Source organism: Lepidochelys kempii, chromosome 7 (assembly GCF_965140285.1).
Source record: "Lepidochelys kempii isolate rLepKem1 chromosome 7, rLepKem1.hap1, whole genome shotgun sequence".
Classification (NCBI taxonomy): Eukaryota; Metazoa; Chordata; order Testudines; family Cheloniidae; genus Lepidochelys; species Lepidochelys kempii.
In genome coordinates, this window is record NC_136386.1 from 60,361,214 (window position 1) to 60,376,694 (window position 15,481).

Here is a 15,481-nt window from a genome sequence, read left to right on the forward strand (position 1 = left end):
GACATGTCCCGGAATCCCCAAGTCTGGGGGAGGCAGAGAGGGGGGCATTCTGCTCCCAGGGGCTGCCAGCTTGCTGGGAGTGCACACTGATTCCAGGACTGCTGCAGTTCCAAGCTTTCAGCTGCCCCGAATCAGCATGTAGACACAGTTCGGCACAAACGAATAACAGCAACAAGCTGCTCTCCAGAAGCAGCTCCCTGCCTAGGGCAGTGCTACAGCAAAGGCCTCTCTTAGCCCCATGCTGGGGTCACAGCTGGATCACTGGGGGTGCCTGAAACTTCACAGCCATGACACTCAGGGAAGGGCAGATTTCATAATGATGCTTGTCCTGCCAAGAGACCTCAGCCAGCCAACCATCTTCCCGCACCACCCGCTGGTCCTAGCAACTGCCACCAACTGTGATAGCTCAGAGTAGAGCCTGACACAGCCTGAAGCCAGAGCCCTCTTATTAGCCAAGACACAGGGTCTGATAGGACAGGCAGGAGGAGAGGGGCTGGTACATGCCCTCATCCTGGGAAGGAAAGAGCCAAGGGAACATATAGCCAAGGAGACTGGGTAGAGGGGACGCTCAGCACAATCCCCTCTTCCTTTATTACTGGTGGGTAGACGGGATCAAATCTCCTCCCCTAGCCATGGTAGAGATGGTCTCTGTCTTCTTCTGGGCCACTGATGGCTTCAGCATACGGTGCCACTGTCTGCATGGGGCCTTCCTCTTCCAGAACAGCATCCGGGGGGTGGTATATCTGGTCTTGGTCTTCCTCTGGTACCGCTGCAGACTTGGCACCCAGCGGGGCTGGCGGGTCTCCAGCGCTCCTGGGTGCTGCAAATGGAGGAGGCGGGGGAGCGTTAGATTTCTGGGCATGCTGAGGACGCCAGCGGAAGAAGGAGTGTCATCCCTCAGCTTGCTTACCTCTTCTGCCTTTTGCGTCACTAGATAACAGCCTCATTCCAGGATCAATATCCGCCGTTTGTTCTTCATTCTCGGGTGGCTCAATAGCTTTTATGCCCAGAATACTGAAAAAAAGAAATATTAATAATAATAGCTCGGTCTTATATAGCCCTTTCCAGTTGTGCTTTACAAAGGAGGTCAGCCTCATTGTACAACTGGGGAAACTGGGGCACAGAGAGGGGAAGTGACTTGCCCAAGGTCACCCAATGCATCAGTGGCAGAGCTCACAATAGAAGCCAAGTCTCCTGACTCCCAGAGTTTTGTAACCCCTCCTCCCCCTCCCCAGTTTCAGCCAGGAAATCCCTAACCACATACATGGAGTAATTTGCCTCATTAGCATTTCAAACATCTTCTTGCAGGAACGTTTCACCAAATATCCCCCTAGAAGAGGCCTGGTTCCTTCCCAAGACCTCTACACACTGGTGAGTCCCCACATACATGACCAGAGCAGTGCTGCCCTGTTAGGAACATGTTCCAGCTCCTACTGGCTGTGTGATACTCCCTCACCCTGTGACTGGACAGGAGTAAAGCTGGGTGCATTATTCATTGTGAACAATATTAGATGCACCAGAATTTACTCTGTTTTGTTTGCATAGTCACGGATTGTAGCATTGGCCTAATATGCTATTTGCTGCATCGCTTGGTTGGTAATTTTCACGGAATTCATTCAATAATATATTTTTATTCATAATATGTGATTGGGTACCTAAGTCACATGGCATTGTTCCTGCTCCTTGACTGGCTACTGAAACCTATTAAACAGGAGAATAAAGAGTAGCCAATAAGGAGTGTTAGGCCAAATAACTGTTACTGCTACAATTGGTGACTATTTCAGGATTCAGAAACATTTCCATGGAAACCCAGTGTCATCTGAATTCTTGCAACTAAAGAACAAATAAACATGAATAATGCTTGGGAGTAGCAGAGACTTGTGATTTGGATTCATAAATTCATGAACTAGGATTTTCACGACTCAACCAGCTTAATTATAACCAGGAGAGAATTCAAAAGGCAAAATGATGACCAGAGGATTAATTTTGGGCCAGTACCAGATACACCAGCATGTTCATTCAAGCTGATTGTTCCTGTGATGCTTGTGAAGAACAAAAATGCCACAGGCAAAAATAAACAAACTCTTTTTTCCACATAATAAAATTACAAGTGTTAGCCACCTGTGAGGATGCAAACATCGTGACTGACCCGGAGGCAAATAATGAGATGAAATTCACTAGACTATCATAAATCTTAACAATGACTGATATGGAACCAATGGCTCAGTGGACAAGGGGACTTGTGTCTGTTTAGGCCTTTGGTGAATTTGGCCCAATATCTCTGTTGTTACATATATACTGATTTCTGAAGGGCACCCCTTTAAAGAGGCCTCTACCCCACCTCTAATTTTGTGCTTGCATCAGACAGCACGTGCAAGTAACAGGATTTAGATCTTTTCCTACCTGCCTGGCAAATACAGAGAGGGAGTGAAACACACAGATACAGACCCCACCCCCCGACTTATGCAATCGTTCCATTCCAGAAAGCCTTGCATAACTCGAATTTTGCATAAGTCGGAAACGTATACCCATACATTATGCAAACATTTCCACAACTCGAAAATCCTATTTCTGGCTTATGGAACTTTTTCTGTAAGTGTGAATTTGTGTAAGTAGGGTCTTGCATAACCCGGGGAGCGTCTGCATATATTTATTTTGGCACAGAAGCCAATTAGGAGACAGTTATTTGCATATATGATCTAATTAATTAATATTGTCCCAAGACTCAATACACTGCTATGCCCCTGTGAAGGGGTAAATAGTTGTGATTTATTGATATCACATGACTGTTTTCAGCCAATCAGAACCCAGGGTTTTCTGCTCTTCCAGGGATCGCTATTAAAAAGTATGCCAAATTTTGGAAAACAAGCCTCTGACAACCCCCCCAAAATCAATATCATTCTATTAAAATTTCCTGCAAATTTTATTGTGGTTTTTTTTGGAAAACAAAAACACTTTTGGTTTTCGTTTTTTTTCTTTTCTAAAACCATTTTCAGTAAAAAATGCTACTGAAAAATATTTGGTTTTTCAGAAAAAAAAAAAAGGGAAATTTGATTGAAAGTGATATTTTTGCCATGACATACCCGGTTTTATCATTTTTGATAAAAGCCATTTTTTTGGCAACGTTACTTTTCAATGAAAAAACTTTGTCATGCTCTAAACAACCCTAACTAACCCCAGATCTTCCACAATTAATGAACAGGCAGGATATGGCCAAATGGAAAGCAGTCATTAACCCCCCATGGCAAGCTTGGCCTCACTCATTTTTGTCTGATTGAGGAAAATCTGGGATTACCCAAGAATTCCCTCCACTACAAGAATCACTGGGTGAGGTTCTCTGATCTCTGTAATGTAGGAGGTCAGGCTAGATAATCATATGATCTCTGAATCCATGAAGAATATGTCAAATAGATATTCATTCAAAAAAGAAAATGCAGAATTTCTTATTCATTGTAGCAGAGCATGCTCCCTCCTGACTGGGGTTTTTCCAGGCTGCACAGTTCCCAGGCCTCCACAGCTCCTCCTGCTGGGCCCTGAGCACCTTCCTGCCTCCCTAGGTTCTGGACACTTCTGCAGCTTGCAGAGCCAGCCATCCCTTCTCTGGGTGCAGCTTCCAAAGCCTGGATTTTTGCATCACCAGAGGTGGGGAATTGCATTCACTTTCTCAGGCAATCCACGCAACACTGTCTACCCCAAAAGTCCATTCACGTCTGGCCCATTGTTCAGTACAGTTCTCTGCAGTTCATAACATTTCCCAGTGGTCATATCCCATCACCCCCTACAAAGAGGGTTACATTAAATCCCGACCCACAATAAAATGTAACCTTTGCATTTAACACAATGGACCTAAGAGATGCTTAAACTTAATTAGGTAAGGTTTTTCAAGGCTATTGCAAGAAATTGCCATATCAGTCACAGTGTCAATGATGATAATATTAACAATAACCATCTTACATTTGCTTCTTAATGTCCTGTTCCAAGGAACCCTCCATTTCTTTGCCTTTTTTCAGAACCTGGAACCAAAGAGCAAGTCAGCAGCAGGGGACCTTCCCCCTTCACTGGACAGTTAACGGCCTCCAGTGGGCACAGAGACAAGAGAAGCGAACCCCTCCCGCCTCCCCTGCCCTGGCCAGCAATTTTGGGCTTCGCTGTGAAATAATCCAGTCCTAGGTGGGTCAGCAGCTGTACCCGCACCATCCCTGTTGCACTGCGGGGGTGACCAATGCACAGAGAGGCGGTGGGACCCGTTCAAGGTTGTACATTCAGCCCGCGACAGATCCTGGAACGAAACGCACCTTCCTCACCTCCCAGCCTGGCGTTCAGCCCGTGCACCCAGACCTGCCCTGGCATTACAGCAGTGCAGCACCAGGGCTCTCTGCCACAGGTAGTTCAGGTGGTGGAGACAGCCATATTCCCAGTGGGGAGCTATCCAGAGGGGCCTTGTGTGGCAGAGGGGAACTGCTGGATCTTGTTGTGGGCCAGGAGGGTGGGGGACCAGGAGAACATGGAATAACTGTGACACCGGGTATGTTGGGTTATTTTATGTTAGGGAGTCAGGACAATGGAATATGCACCACTGTATAAGGACCAGACGGGTTGGGGGGTCCCAGTGCACCAGCACAGCAGAGGTAACTGGCATGCCTGCCCACCCCATCCCTGCCAATGGGCAGAGAGTGATGCTTTGTCTCAGGCCAGCAGCGTGCCCTCATGCCAGCAGCCCTAGGGCTCGCAGAAGAGAAACGCTGTCTTCTCACAGCTCAGCCAGTACCCACTCTGCCTCTTGGGCTGGGGAGCCAGGACTCCTTCAGCTCCGATCTGGAAGGATCTGCCTTTGCTGCATGCAGGCCAGGGCGACGCAGCCTGCAGTGACCATCATTTCAAACTTGTGCAGGACTTTCATCGGGTCAGAGCAAGGCCTTGGCCAGGTCCTGCCAACACCACAGTCGCTAGCAAGGCTCAGGCCAGGCCCCGTAGTGGAAGTGGGGACTCTCCAGCTGGCCTTGGCGCTGGCCTGGCGCACCAGGACATTCATCCTCGTAGCAAAGCAAATCTTATGAACCAAGCCAGCATCCTATGCTTGTCCATGGGCACAGACCCCAGGTACTTTGCCTCAGCTGTGCTGTGTGAGTGAGAGGAGAGACTGTGTGGGCTGCTACGAAGGCTGGGGCCAGGCAGCAGCTGCATCTGTCCATGCTGAGGGGAATGATGAGCTGAATAAGGCGGGGGCTCCTCTAGGGTTCAGACGGGCATGTGCTAGGGCAGAGCCAGGCCCCACGGGGCCCCGTGAGCAGCCTGTGATGAGCGCTGGTATTAAGTAGAGGGACGGCAGGCAACTGGCACATTACCCTGCTCGCAGCCTGGCCGCAGAGCCTGCAGTCGCTCCACGTTAGTGGTGAATTGCCCTGCTCCCGCTGCCTGCTGCTGGGGTGAGTCGAGGTGAGGAGCTAGCGGTTCCCCTGCATCTTCCCTGGACTGCGGCGCATGAAGCGGGAGGGTCCCAGTGCATTGGCTGCACTCACCATCTCTCTGCACTCCTCCCCCAGATTCCCGTCCCCTGTCCCCATGACTCATTATCCCAACAAACCCTCTGAACCCCATGACCCCTCCATAGAGCTCCCTTCTCTCTGCGCCCTCCAATGGGCAGCCACCCTATCCCACACCACCCACCTCCTTTCGTGGGGCATGGCAGCTCTGCAGGCTCCTGACTGCTCCTGCTCCAAGTGCATACTCTTCCCCTTTAACTTACCAGCTAGCGGGGCCTGCAGAACACTTGCTGTGGGAAACTGGGCTCAGCAGTAGGGCCGCAGCATGGGGAATGGGGTGGAGGTGATTACTAAAGGGCCCGGAGCCGGGAGGTTTGGGTGGCACTGGGCATCACAAACCTTTGGACACGCATCTGAGCCAAACCTCCAGCTGTACAGTAGTTAGCCCTCATCCGGCCTCCCATTCTCCTGGAATGGGCACTCATTTTGGATGGGAGGAACCTGCTTTTGAAGCACTTGTTGCTGAGAGCCAAAATAGCTGGCCATTTGCAAGGCTGATTAAAACTCAACCCCGTGATGAATCCCCCTCCTGATGGGCAGTCTCTTCCTCAGCAGGAGAAGTCATCGGGAAGAGTTTTCTTTCTCCTCGTTTCAATAAGGAAGTAAAGTAGCTGGGGTACAATTTCCAAACGTGCCTAAGTGCACACATATGACTTGCTATGACACTCTAACTCTAAAGTGCCTTTTGAAAAACAGGACTTGAGGTTCCTAAGTCAGTTAGGTGCTTTTGAAAATTTTCCCCTTGATCTCATCTGCAGAGGTTCCTCTCCTGCTTGGCCTCAGGGAGATGTGTCCCCTCCAGAGAGTTGCATTATTTTTGGTGTCGTTATTTTCACTGGCCAATGAGACGACTTTCTCGTCTCTCAGCTCATCGGCAGCTGAGCTTTTGTGGGAAAAGAAATGAAGCAAAAGTAAAGTTCAAGGCCCTGATCCAGCAAAGGAATGACTCCACCATTGTTCTAGCATGATGAACTCCAACCCTTTGATCTCTTCGCCCAGCACTGCCACCTGGGGCCAGAGTTCAGTAGGACCCAAGAGGGACATTTCTGGGCAGAACTGCAAGGACTGGCCAACCCACATGGGATCTCATGGTAGGTAACGACTGACCGCAGAGGACACCGCTCCAAAAATCTGTGTCTGCTGAATGCGTTTCCTCTTGCCTTGAGAGCCTATCGTGGCTCAATGTCTCACTCATAAACACCACTGTGCTGTGCAAATAACTTTCAGGGGTTTGGTGGGAGATGGAAAGCTCTTAAGGGAGATGGGAAGCGCTCTCTTACTGTCTAGAATAGTCTAGGTATACTTAATCCTGCCTCAGCATACAGGAGTGGACTAGGTGACCTCTTGAGGTCCTTTCCAGCCCTAGATTTTTATGATTCCACTAGGAAATCCTTGCATTCCTGGCTTGCTAGGGAACTCAGGTTCACCCTACACAGGGAAAATTCCTGTGTCTTTTGGTCTCCCTTTGTGGTCTTCTCTCTGCCCATTGAACCCCTGGCTGCAAAGCCAGGAGTTTTCTGTAGTGCAGACTGTGTGGGGAGTGCATAAAACCTAAGTGGTACCGTGTCCCAGATAATGGATGGACTTGATTCTGTGCACTCCTAAAACCTTAAAGAACAGGCACCTAATGGGCTTAGAAATGGTGGTGTTAATTCTAGTGCTTGACTGATGCTGTTGGTTTTGTTTTCCTTAATCAGCCCACCTCACTGCTTTGCTGAGCTGCTGTTGCCTCTGTGAGTGGCGAGGAGATGCTTGCCCTGAATATTCTGGTGTCTTGGAGACAGGCTCATGTGTATGGGCACGATTTCACTATCTCTCATTGTAGAAACATGACCCATTATTACTGGGCTCCATGTCTGTGAGACTGTCATGATTTTGCTCTACACCACACAGTTACACTGGTAGGAGTTTGGCCATTTGATGGGGCAGGGTTAGTGCAGCCTGTTGTCGAGCAGACTCGCACTGTGTTGCATTTCAGAACCACATTTTCAGCTACCACGGCTATCTCTGCACCTCATATTGGAGGACTCAGCCATCCGGCTAACAAACAATGCCATTTGTGACATGGGGACTGTAATGTCACACTGGAAACCAGTTTCTAACCAACTTTGATACTGGTATAAGAATGAGGAGGAATATTTTTGTTTAATTTGTAAGTAAGGGTGTGATGGGGTGGACTAGGCCCAGAGGACCCCTGCTGGAGGCCTTAGGATCCTGCCATACCCATCCAAGAAAAGGAGGAGTAGAGGAGTCTTCCAGGCAGCCTAGAGTGGCTGTAGGGGAAGCAGCCAATCAGGGCCCAAGAGGGCCATATAAAAAGGAGCTGCAGTGCAGTGCAGTGCAGTGCACAGCACAGCACAGGTAGTTCTTTGCTGGAGCTAGTGGAGTGTAGGTGGTATTCCTGGCTGGTCAAAGGGAACTGTAGTATCAGGGACAGCTCAGTGCTGGCAGGGACTGGGGGAGTGAGGAAGAAGATCTCCTGGCTAGATGCTGGGCCTGAACATATAAGAGCCCTGAGGTAAGGGAGAAGCATTGATGAAGGCTTGGGCTGTGGGGAAGTGGCCCAGGAAACTGAGAGCTGTTTGTTAAAAGGACATGGTGGCATGTTGCTGCTATTCTTAGGGCCCCTGGGCTGGGACCCCATGGGCCACTGGGGAAGTGTCTTATAATTAGACAGAAAAAAATCCCCAGGAGGGGATCTGAACTGGATCCAGAAGGGGCCAGAGAGGGTGAAACCATTTCCTCCAGGGAGGAAGCCCTGGGGGTAAGGTCTGATACCAGAGCTGGGACTGTTTAAAGATGACAGACACACCCAACCAGAAGGGGTGCTTGCTACTACACAGGGTCCAAGGTCAGTGTCTCTCTGGGCCAAGTTCACTGATGGCTCAAGTAACACAGGAGGCATGATTCTCATTTGCACTGAGGCCCCTTACACTGCTCTGGCTGTGTAATGGGGCCTTTCAGTAGGTGTATGTCACCTTTACATGCACTGTAAGGCCCAGGAAAGGGGCTTCAGTGTAAATGAGAATCTGGCCCATTGAATGTTAGTGAAGGGAGTGGGGAAGGTGTGTTGCGCATACATTCAGTGGGTGAGCAAGAGGCAAGGACCAGGAAAAGCAGCAACCAGTGGGCTGTTATCCAGCAGCCATCCCACCCACCTTCCCTGGCTTGGGGAATTCCCTAGTCTCTGCTCCCCAGGGAGCTTAGGTGGCTATGGGGAGCTGTGGATCCTCCATCTGTCCTGGGCAGTGAGCCCTGGGGGGCAGGGACTCCTCTTGGGCACTCCAGGGCAGGTGGAGGATCCAGGGCTCCCCACAGTAGCCTGGGCTCCTCTTACCACTGCCCAGCTGTGGCCTGGCTGTGGGTGGGGCATCAGGGGGAAGAGTGGGGTGGGGCCATGGAGGTGGGTGGAGCTCCTGTATGTGTCCCATTTTTGCATTTTGAAAAGGTGGGCACCCTTTCCTCGTGTCTATTCTGAACCGAACCAAAGGCTGAACTCTGCCGCACTTGGAATCCAGATCTAGAGCCATAATTTGCACCTGGGACTCCCCTTCGTTTCCTCAAAAGAACCCAAGCAGCTGGCCCTCTGGGGAGTGAGGCTCATAGCTGCTTTGATGCTCTGGAGCAGAGCTGGTAAACTTACAAGTGAAGTCAGCCAGAGGGGTTTTGCCCACATGCTCAGGGTCTAACTGATCACCATATTTAGCACGGGGAAGGAATTTCCCCCAAGTTAGATTGGCAGAGACCCTGCAGGGTTTTCACCTTCCTCTGCAGCATGGGTCACTTGCTGGTTTGCACGAGAGTAAATGTTGCCTTTAAATCAAGACTTCAGTAACTCAGCCAGAGGTTAGGAGCCTACTACAGGAGTGGGTGGGTGAGGTTCTCTGCCCTGCAATGTGCAGGAGGTCAGAGAAGATGATCATGATGGTCCCTTCTGGCCTGACCGTCTATGAGAGTAAGAGCTAAGGTCGTTCTGCTTCTAACGGCTGCCTTGAGCCCTGCTCTGCAAGACAGTGCAGGCAGGGGCCCTGTGACTCTCCGCACGCTCACACATGCTTGGTAATTCAGAGTGACAGAGGTGTTAAGGAGAGAATAAAGCATTCATTAGTGCACTGCTTGCACAACATGCTTCAGCAGAAATGTTTGAGCTGAACAACAAATGCACTGCAGCTACCAGCATTGGCTGTGGGGCAGTCAGGGATAACCAAGGTTGCCTTCTCACGTGAACCAGGGGATGTATCAGTCCAGGATCCTACTAGGGTTTGGCACAGCAGATGTTACTATATCCGCTACGTTACCCTGAGTCAGCAGGATGGAGAAGGAATTGCAGATCCTCCTGAGCTATTGTGTGGGCTTGAAGGGAAGTTCCTGCAAAGTGGTGCCCTAGCCTACTGCAAGCACATGATGGGGCTGTGATCACGGTGCGCAACAGACCGAACTGAGAGGAGTTTCGTGCAGACCTACCTGGGGTGTGCTGTCGACTCGCAGAAGAACAGCCAAGCCAATGCCAATGAGGAGCCTGGAAGGATTCCTGGAAGGGGAAGGTTAATTTTGGCAAAACAAATCCATTGGTGCTGTATCTGTCTGTCTGCTCCATTGGCTTCCACTAAACAGGTTCAAAAGTTCTAGGGCTATCGCTGTTTCTAGCAGAGTTCCCCAGGATGGCTGACACCAGTAATATCCAACTCTCCATGTGTCTGGGGAGACGGCCTCTCACTCACAGTTTGCTATATGAGCAACTCTACAGTGAAGGTTGTACTGAGTTTCCATTTTAAACCAGGGCTGACCCTTTGTGTGTGTGGTCTGGAAGGGAAGATTGACTCTAAATAACTTTGACATAACTCGAGTAAGTAGTTGGTGGTGAGTTGCTATTCCTCTGAAATGGGCCCTTTGGGAAAACTGTCCTGGTGTGTCAGTCCACTTTTGTGTCACGCTAGCTAAAAAAGCATATAGCCAGGCCCCCCTCCTCCCCATAGACTGAGAACTGCTCAGACATGGGGTCTCCACCCTGGGGGAGCAGTTTGTGGAGAGCACCATGGGGGAGCTGTTTAGGAGGACAACCCAGGGACAGAAGATTAGGGGGCACACCCTGGGGCAGAATGTCAGGAATGCTGTAGAAAAATGTCTGATCATGTCATTAAAGACTGTCTCATAATGAATATGCATGAGGAGGCAGAATTAAGGTTGCATAAAGAAAGGCAGCCTTCATTCTGGCATCTCCTAGCTTTTCACAACCTGGCTTTGCAGCCTTAATTCTTTACACGTAGGTTTTTTGTGAGTAGTAACCTCGAGAGCCTTGCCTTCCAGGGCTGGAGAGTGCAAGGTGGAGTCGGCTGTTCACCATGTGACAGCATGGCCCAGGCCCGTGTCTGTTTAAAGCCTTACGTTGGTGCGGAACGGAAGTCCCCTAACGCAGTCCGATCAGAGTACAGTCCCGTTCCCAATGGAACTGACAGGGCAAGAGAGATTGGCGGGCTGGCCTAAGTTAACTGTGATGTCCCCTCACACGTACACCGCCCACTGTTACTAGAAGTGGATGAACCCTACCCCGTATGGCAGGAGCTTAGCAGTGGCACGTGAAGGTACAACAGTGTAAAATTGTGGCTGCTGCCCCCAGGGAGGTGGGGTCAGAGGTGCAGGGCGGAGGCTGGCTGCCCTATGCAATACCACTAACCACATGGCTGGCAAGCGCTCACACTAAGGCGCTAGGTCTTCCAGCAGCTTGGCAGAGGGAGAGTCCGGCCCTGAGCTAAGCTCCGTGCCGTGGGAGGTGGCAGTGTTCCTAATGAGAGCTTTCTCCCTGAAAGAGGGGAGGGGGAGCCTTTGCCATGGGCGTGGCTGCGTGTGGGCTCACACTGCCCTTTGTAACTGCAGAAGCAATGGGACGCCAGTCACCCGATCAAAGTGCTAAAGCAGCTGGCTGGGTAAGGGTGGAGGCATGCCCATGGCTTAGGTACGCAGCTCCTGTCTGCTGAAGGAATGGCTGCAGGGCCCTGCCAATGGCTGCATAGCCTGCCAGACAGGGATATTGGATGGCAAATAGCACTTGCCATTGGTTGCCTTGCAGATTTGGGGACACATCTGGCCAGATGCTAATGACCCTCACTACTATTAGGGAGATGGGCCCAAGCAGCAAAGTACCCCCAGGTCAGGGTCCCTCTCCAATTTCCACCAGGGCACCTGCCTGTACATGCGTCATCAGGGCAGGCGGGCCGTGCTGTCCCTGGCTGGGTGTGGGGGGACAGGGAGGCACATTCCCACTGAGCCTGGCCCCAGATGCTGCATGGGACCGAGTCCCCAGGGGCAGGGCTGGTGACACAGCAATAGACTGTCAGTCTCCAGGATACCAGGCACCAGCAGTGTCAGATAGCGGCCAGTAACTAATTGCTGCTCAGCTGTCAGCATCAGCTCATCCTATCTCCCCTCCACAGACTGAGGACCCCCCCTCCCGGGTGGGAAGGTCAGGTGCATGGCAGCATGGAGTCTGGTGTGAGTGGTCTTGGCTCCCTGGGCTGAACCCCCTCCCCTCACAGAAGAGCCAAGCCCCCTGAAGGAGCAACTTCCCTGTCCCAGCATGGGTCTGGCATCACAGACCCAGAGAGGTTAGGACCAGAAGGGCCCATTCTCATCATCCTGTGGGAGCTCCTGCAAGATAGGGGCTGGTTGCAGGGTTCATGGGGTAGGCTTGTGTGAAGACTGCTGTCACCCAGGCCCGGTACCACCTTGTTGTGGAACCTGGCTCTAAGCAGGGCTAGAGGCAAGGCAGATGTGGGGCTGGGAGGCCCTGGCTTAAGTCAAGTGGTGCTGGGGGGAAAGGCACCGAATTAATGTGGGGCTGGGAGTGCCTGGGCTGGCTGCTGGGCAGGTGTGGGGCTAAGGGAAGGCACAGCTGGACTCAGGGACACCCTGACACCATCCACAGGGCTGTACCCCACGGGCTGTCAGTCAATCTCAGGCAAGGGGCCGAGATCGCATCTTGTGGTGCGCAGGGGGGACTGGCGATGCTGTGACCATCACTTACACTGGGGCGGAGAGGGCTGCGTCAACAAGCAGGAAACTCCAACCCCCTGATTTCATCATTAAGAAATAAATCTGATTTTGGGGGTCTGGCTTGTGATTTCTGAGTGCTTGGGGCTGGGGCTTCTATGGCCATGAGGGAATTATGGCTAATGGGTCCGAGGCGCCCCAGCCCCCGAGCCCAACGCGCTGCCCAGCCCTGTGTGCTAGAGAGACATCACACCTGCTGTTCCCCGTGGCCAATACAAGAACCCATTCACCAACCCAGTGGTGGCCGTGCTCCAAACCAGCGCCACCCAGTAAGTAAGGGGAGGGTCTTACCAGGCCATGTCTGTTTTCCCTGCAGCAGCAAAGAGAGAGAACTCCAGTGGCTGGGGCAGATGTGCAGCGGCCGCTTGCTGCTTCCTGCCTTTTACGGCGCAGAGGACTATGCAGACTGTCCAAAGTCCAGGAGCTGATTACAGGCCCTGATCTGCAAGTGCTGAGCTCCCTTTGCTCCCAGGAAGGGCAGGTGGGCTGGAGGTGCAGAAGCCTCTTTGCAGGCACATAGCTCTGTGCAGGATCTGGCCTACTACCCTTTGTCCCTTGGGCTGCGCTCTGCACAAGGGCCTATTCTGATCCCCATGGATATTCTGCCTGCCCTGCCTTCCCCACACCCTGAGCAGCTGCTCACCCCTTCCCTCACAGCAACTCCTTTGCAGAGTCAGCAGTGCAGCTGGAAGGAGCCCAAGACACGTCTCCCAGCAGGCTTGCCGTGGCTGGCTCGCAAGGAGGCCGCTGCCTCTGCAGAAAGCCCCAGTGGAAATGGAAGGGCCCACTCCAACTGTCAGACCAGCCCGTGCACAGGGTGCTCCTGCCCAGGCACAGCTTCCGCTCAGAAAACAGGACACTGGCCTGGGGATCTGCTGCGTGGCTCTAGGAGCAGAGCTGGGCCTGGGCACCTGGCTGCGTGTGTGAAGATGGGAGGGAGAGGCAGTTTTGCTGCCACTAATTATTCCACAATTAATTTGCATCTGTGCATGAAGAACAATTTTCTCATCTTACAAGAAGTGAGGTGTAGGTTTTTCTGGCTGTCCAGTTAGCATTGCACACACTGCAGGGCAGGATGGGGTGCTGGTTTGAAAGGGGCAGTGATCACATTGTCATGGAATAATCTGATCCAGGGGCAGGAGCTGGGGATCGAGATATGGGGGATAGAAGGTGGGAGAGGAAAGGGGGCAGAAGCTGTGGAGAAGGAGAAGGGAGGGGCAGGCGCCAGGGAGCAGAGACAAGGCAACCAATTAGACATCAAGAGAGGGAATGATGGACAATCACACAAGTGACTAGCCAGCTGTGACTGTTAGTCTGGTAATCATCCATCTGAGCTGAATGAACAGACTGCCAGCAAATAGGCCTGGCTAGCACATGATCTGGGACCCCCAGGCTAGACAGACTCCTTCAGGTAGTTTGCTCATTTGCCAGCTCCTCTCGAGGGGCACAGGCGGAACCAAAGCAGGCAGTTTTAGCTTGTTGTTAGCCATGCAGAGAAGGGACTGCTCAGCACCAGGAATGAGCCCTAGTTCAGGATCTGAGGCTGAGATGAACGTCTCTGCTTTTGTGGCCTGCCTTGCTGCTCGTCGCACATGTTGCATTGGGCGTTCAATGAACGCGCCATTAGATTGCTCTGTGCTGGCTTCCTACACAGAGAGCAACACTGATTGTCAATAACGTTCCCCAGCCAGGATTCCATCTTTCTAGTTACAAGATGCCCCTATGAATATTTTATGAGCTACTCTAACCAAAGGGGATAGAGGCATTAACTTGAAAGCTTGAGAACTTGATCAAAGAATATAATATGCCTGTGACCGTACTTCAAACACGGCTTAACCCCAGGGTAGCTGCTCATAAATATGTGCAAAGAAATCCCAGTTCCTGTTTACTGCACATTTCAATATTTATATTTAGCTGCTAACAGCCGTAACGTTTGCGGATTTAAAAATACGATAAGACTTTGTATTCTGGAGAGATGAATGACTGTAATAGAGTTGCAGTTATGAAGTGCTCTTGATATTTTTATATATTCTGGAGTCACCATAAGTAGCTCCATAGTTAAGGTTGAAATGAGATTTGCACTTAAAGCAGGAGATAAATGTCTTTATTTTGTGCAACAAATACAGTGTATTTCCCCCAAATTCACAGCACATAATCGGAGAGTAAAGACTACATTTTCTAAGGCTACTCAAGTAAATCTGTTAATTAGTTTCTGAGTAAAAATTAAATAAAAAGGGCCCTTTAAGACTTATTTTTGTGATTTTTAACAGTCCCTAAAGAGGCAAAAATTCACCATCTGTCATGAACCGCCAGGCCAGGATCCTACAAAGATCTATGAACATAGTTAATTTTACGCTGTGTGATAGTCCCATTGATTTCAATACGACAACCCATTGGGTGAAGTCCTGCCCCACTGAAGTTGGTGACAAAACTCCAATGGTTTGTGGAGTGTAAAGTTACGCACATGCATAAGTCTTTGCAGGGGCAGAACCACAGTCATTGCTGGCACAAGCCATAAGTTTCCTTTCAAGAAAATGGGCTGTGATTAAAGCTGGTTGGAAAACAACATTTGTAATGAAAAATGTTGAAATTTCACATTTATTTCCATTCCACTGGGTAGGAAACCAAGCTGGTTTTTGTTTTTTCAAAAGTTGTAGTGAATTTTTTAAAATAAAATATTTATTGAAATAACGCAAACAACGTGGAGTCCGGTGGCACCTTAAAGACCAGCAGATTTATTTGGGCATAAGCTTTCGTGGGTAAAACCCCCCACTTCTTCAGATGTATGGAGTGAAAATTGCAGATACAGGCATAAATATCATATTAATTATCAGATGTTTATGCCTGTATCTGCAATTTTCACTCCATGCATCTGAAGAAGTGGGGCTTTT

The 15,481-nt window shown here is 50.6% G+C and overlaps 1 protein-coding gene across 1 annotated transcript; it reads right to left on the reverse strand.

Annotated features, from left to right (window-relative positions):
* Positions 1–541: 541 nt before the first annotated feature.
* On the reverse strand, positions 542–12,993 carry PRAP1 (proline rich acidic protein 1). The gene is made up of 5 exons (XM_073353103.1): positions 12,882–12,993; positions 10,008–10,074; positions 3,955–4,013; positions 911–1,014; positions 542–820 (listed from the first exon to the last, which is right to left on the reverse strand). The coding sequence occupies exons 1-5, from the start codon at positions 12,887–12,889 to the stop codon at positions 627–629; spliced, it is 432 nt and encodes a 143-aa protein (XP_073209204.1). The 5' UTR covers positions 12,890–12,993; the 3' UTR covers positions 542–626.
* Positions 12,994–15,481: the final 2,488 nt, after the last annotated feature.